Genomic DNA, 1,431 nt, shown 5'->3' with positions numbered 1-1,431 from the left:
GGGGGGGCTATGGGGAGATGTGGGGCAGGCAGTTTCCTGCTTTCACAGTGAAAATGTTCAGTAAGATCCACCACAGCCTGTTGTGGAGTGGGAAGCATAAGTCCCATCTTGGGCAAGATGGGGAGTCTGCTGCTGGGCTTTGTGTCTCTATCTGATGAAAGCACTCTGATTTTAAAGTACACTTCTGCCCTATCATGGTTATGGGTTTTTTTTCCAGCTACCAAAGTTGTTTGGCTTTTTTCCTGTCTTACCACTCCAGATTTTTAGGTCAAATCAGTTTATTAATAATCTTACCGTCGTGCACCAGAGCGATGTGGCCGTATCCAGGCTGCGGGCACTGCAGAGGAATGTTTTCAGACACAGAGCAGAAAAAGGGAACCTACAGCAAACACTGATTTTTCAGCACATTGTACAATTTATGCTTCATGACTGAAGCACGTGAAACAGCTGCAAACATGGAGCAAGCTGGGGTGTCCGTGTTTAGACATGAAACAACAAGGAATAATAACTTGAGGGTTTCAAAGCGAGAACACAAATGCCCCCTCCCTGGAAGTGTTGAAGGCCAGGCTGGATGAGGCTTTGAGCAACCTGGTCTAGTGGAAGGTGTCCCTGCTGATGGCAGGGGGGTTGGAACTGGATGAGCTTTAAGGTCCCTTCCAACCCAAACCATTCTATGATTCTATGATTTAATCCTCAATTTTCTTACCACTTTTCCTGCACACCAGTTGTACAGACACCTGCTTAACCTGTAGGCAAACATGTTGGCCAACCCTCAAGCACCAGGATCCCTGTGATCCAGAAAGCCTGAGCAGGGAGCTGGGGGTTGTTCAGTGCCTGGATGGGTGTGTAACCTGCTCTGGAGAGTAGGAAGTGTGTCCTCTTGCTCTGCTGTTTCCGAGGGCATCACGTGCTGCCTTTTTGTTTCCTGCTAGGCTGGTATTATAGAGGAGATGCTGGAGGACACCTTTGAAAGCATGGAGGACCAGGAGGAAATGGAAGAGGAAGCCGAGATGGAGATTGACAAAATCCTTTTTGAAATTACAGCTGGTGAGTTTGTGTGTGTGTTTGCCCAGAGCAGAGCCTTGCCCCTGCTCTGTTCCATAACACAGCAGTTCAAACCTTCATCTCCTCTGACGTGGCTGTGCCCTCCCAGTGCTGTTTCTGCCGTTGCTAATGGGCAGAGCGCTCTGACAAACTGGTTTCTCAGGGAACACTGGCTGGGAAGGCCGGTGTGGTTCAGTAAGGCGTGAGTAATGTGTATCAGCTGATGTCTGTGCAGTTCTGTAGCTGAGGCTTTACCAGATCAGTGTTTGTCTGTACAGTGGATCCTCTTAACGAGGTGAAACTTGTGTGATTGACGAGACACACTGTTGTTCATGGAGCCAGGAAATAAACTCAGCTGCGTTGCTTTGAGTCTTAAGCTGTGTTGTG

General features: G+C 48.5%; 1 protein-coding gene across 1 annotated transcript in view; it reads left to right on the top strand.

The window, feature by feature from the left end:
* Positions 1 to 932: 932 nt before the first annotated feature.
* Positions 933 to 1,431, top strand: part of CHMP3 (charged multivesicular body protein 3) — a gene marked incomplete at its 5' end in the record, with an annotated part of 1,671 nt that continues 1,172 nt past the window's right edge. Inside the window, one exon of the mRNA XM_010168855.1 lies at positions 933 to 1,047. Coding sequence (XP_010167157.1) covers positions 933 to 1,047 — 115 coding nt within the window. The remainder of the gene's footprint in view (positions 1,048 to 1,431) is intronic.

Source organism: Antrostomus carolinensis, unplaced genomic scaffold, assembly GCF_000700745.2.
Source record: "Antrostomus carolinensis isolate BGI_N321 unplaced genomic scaffold, ASM70074v2 scaffold5975, whole genome shotgun sequence".
Lineage (NCBI taxonomy): Eukaryota > Metazoa > Chordata > Aves > Caprimulgiformes > Caprimulgidae > Antrostomus > Antrostomus carolinensis.
This window is presented reverse-complemented; position numbering and strand designations above follow the sequence as displayed.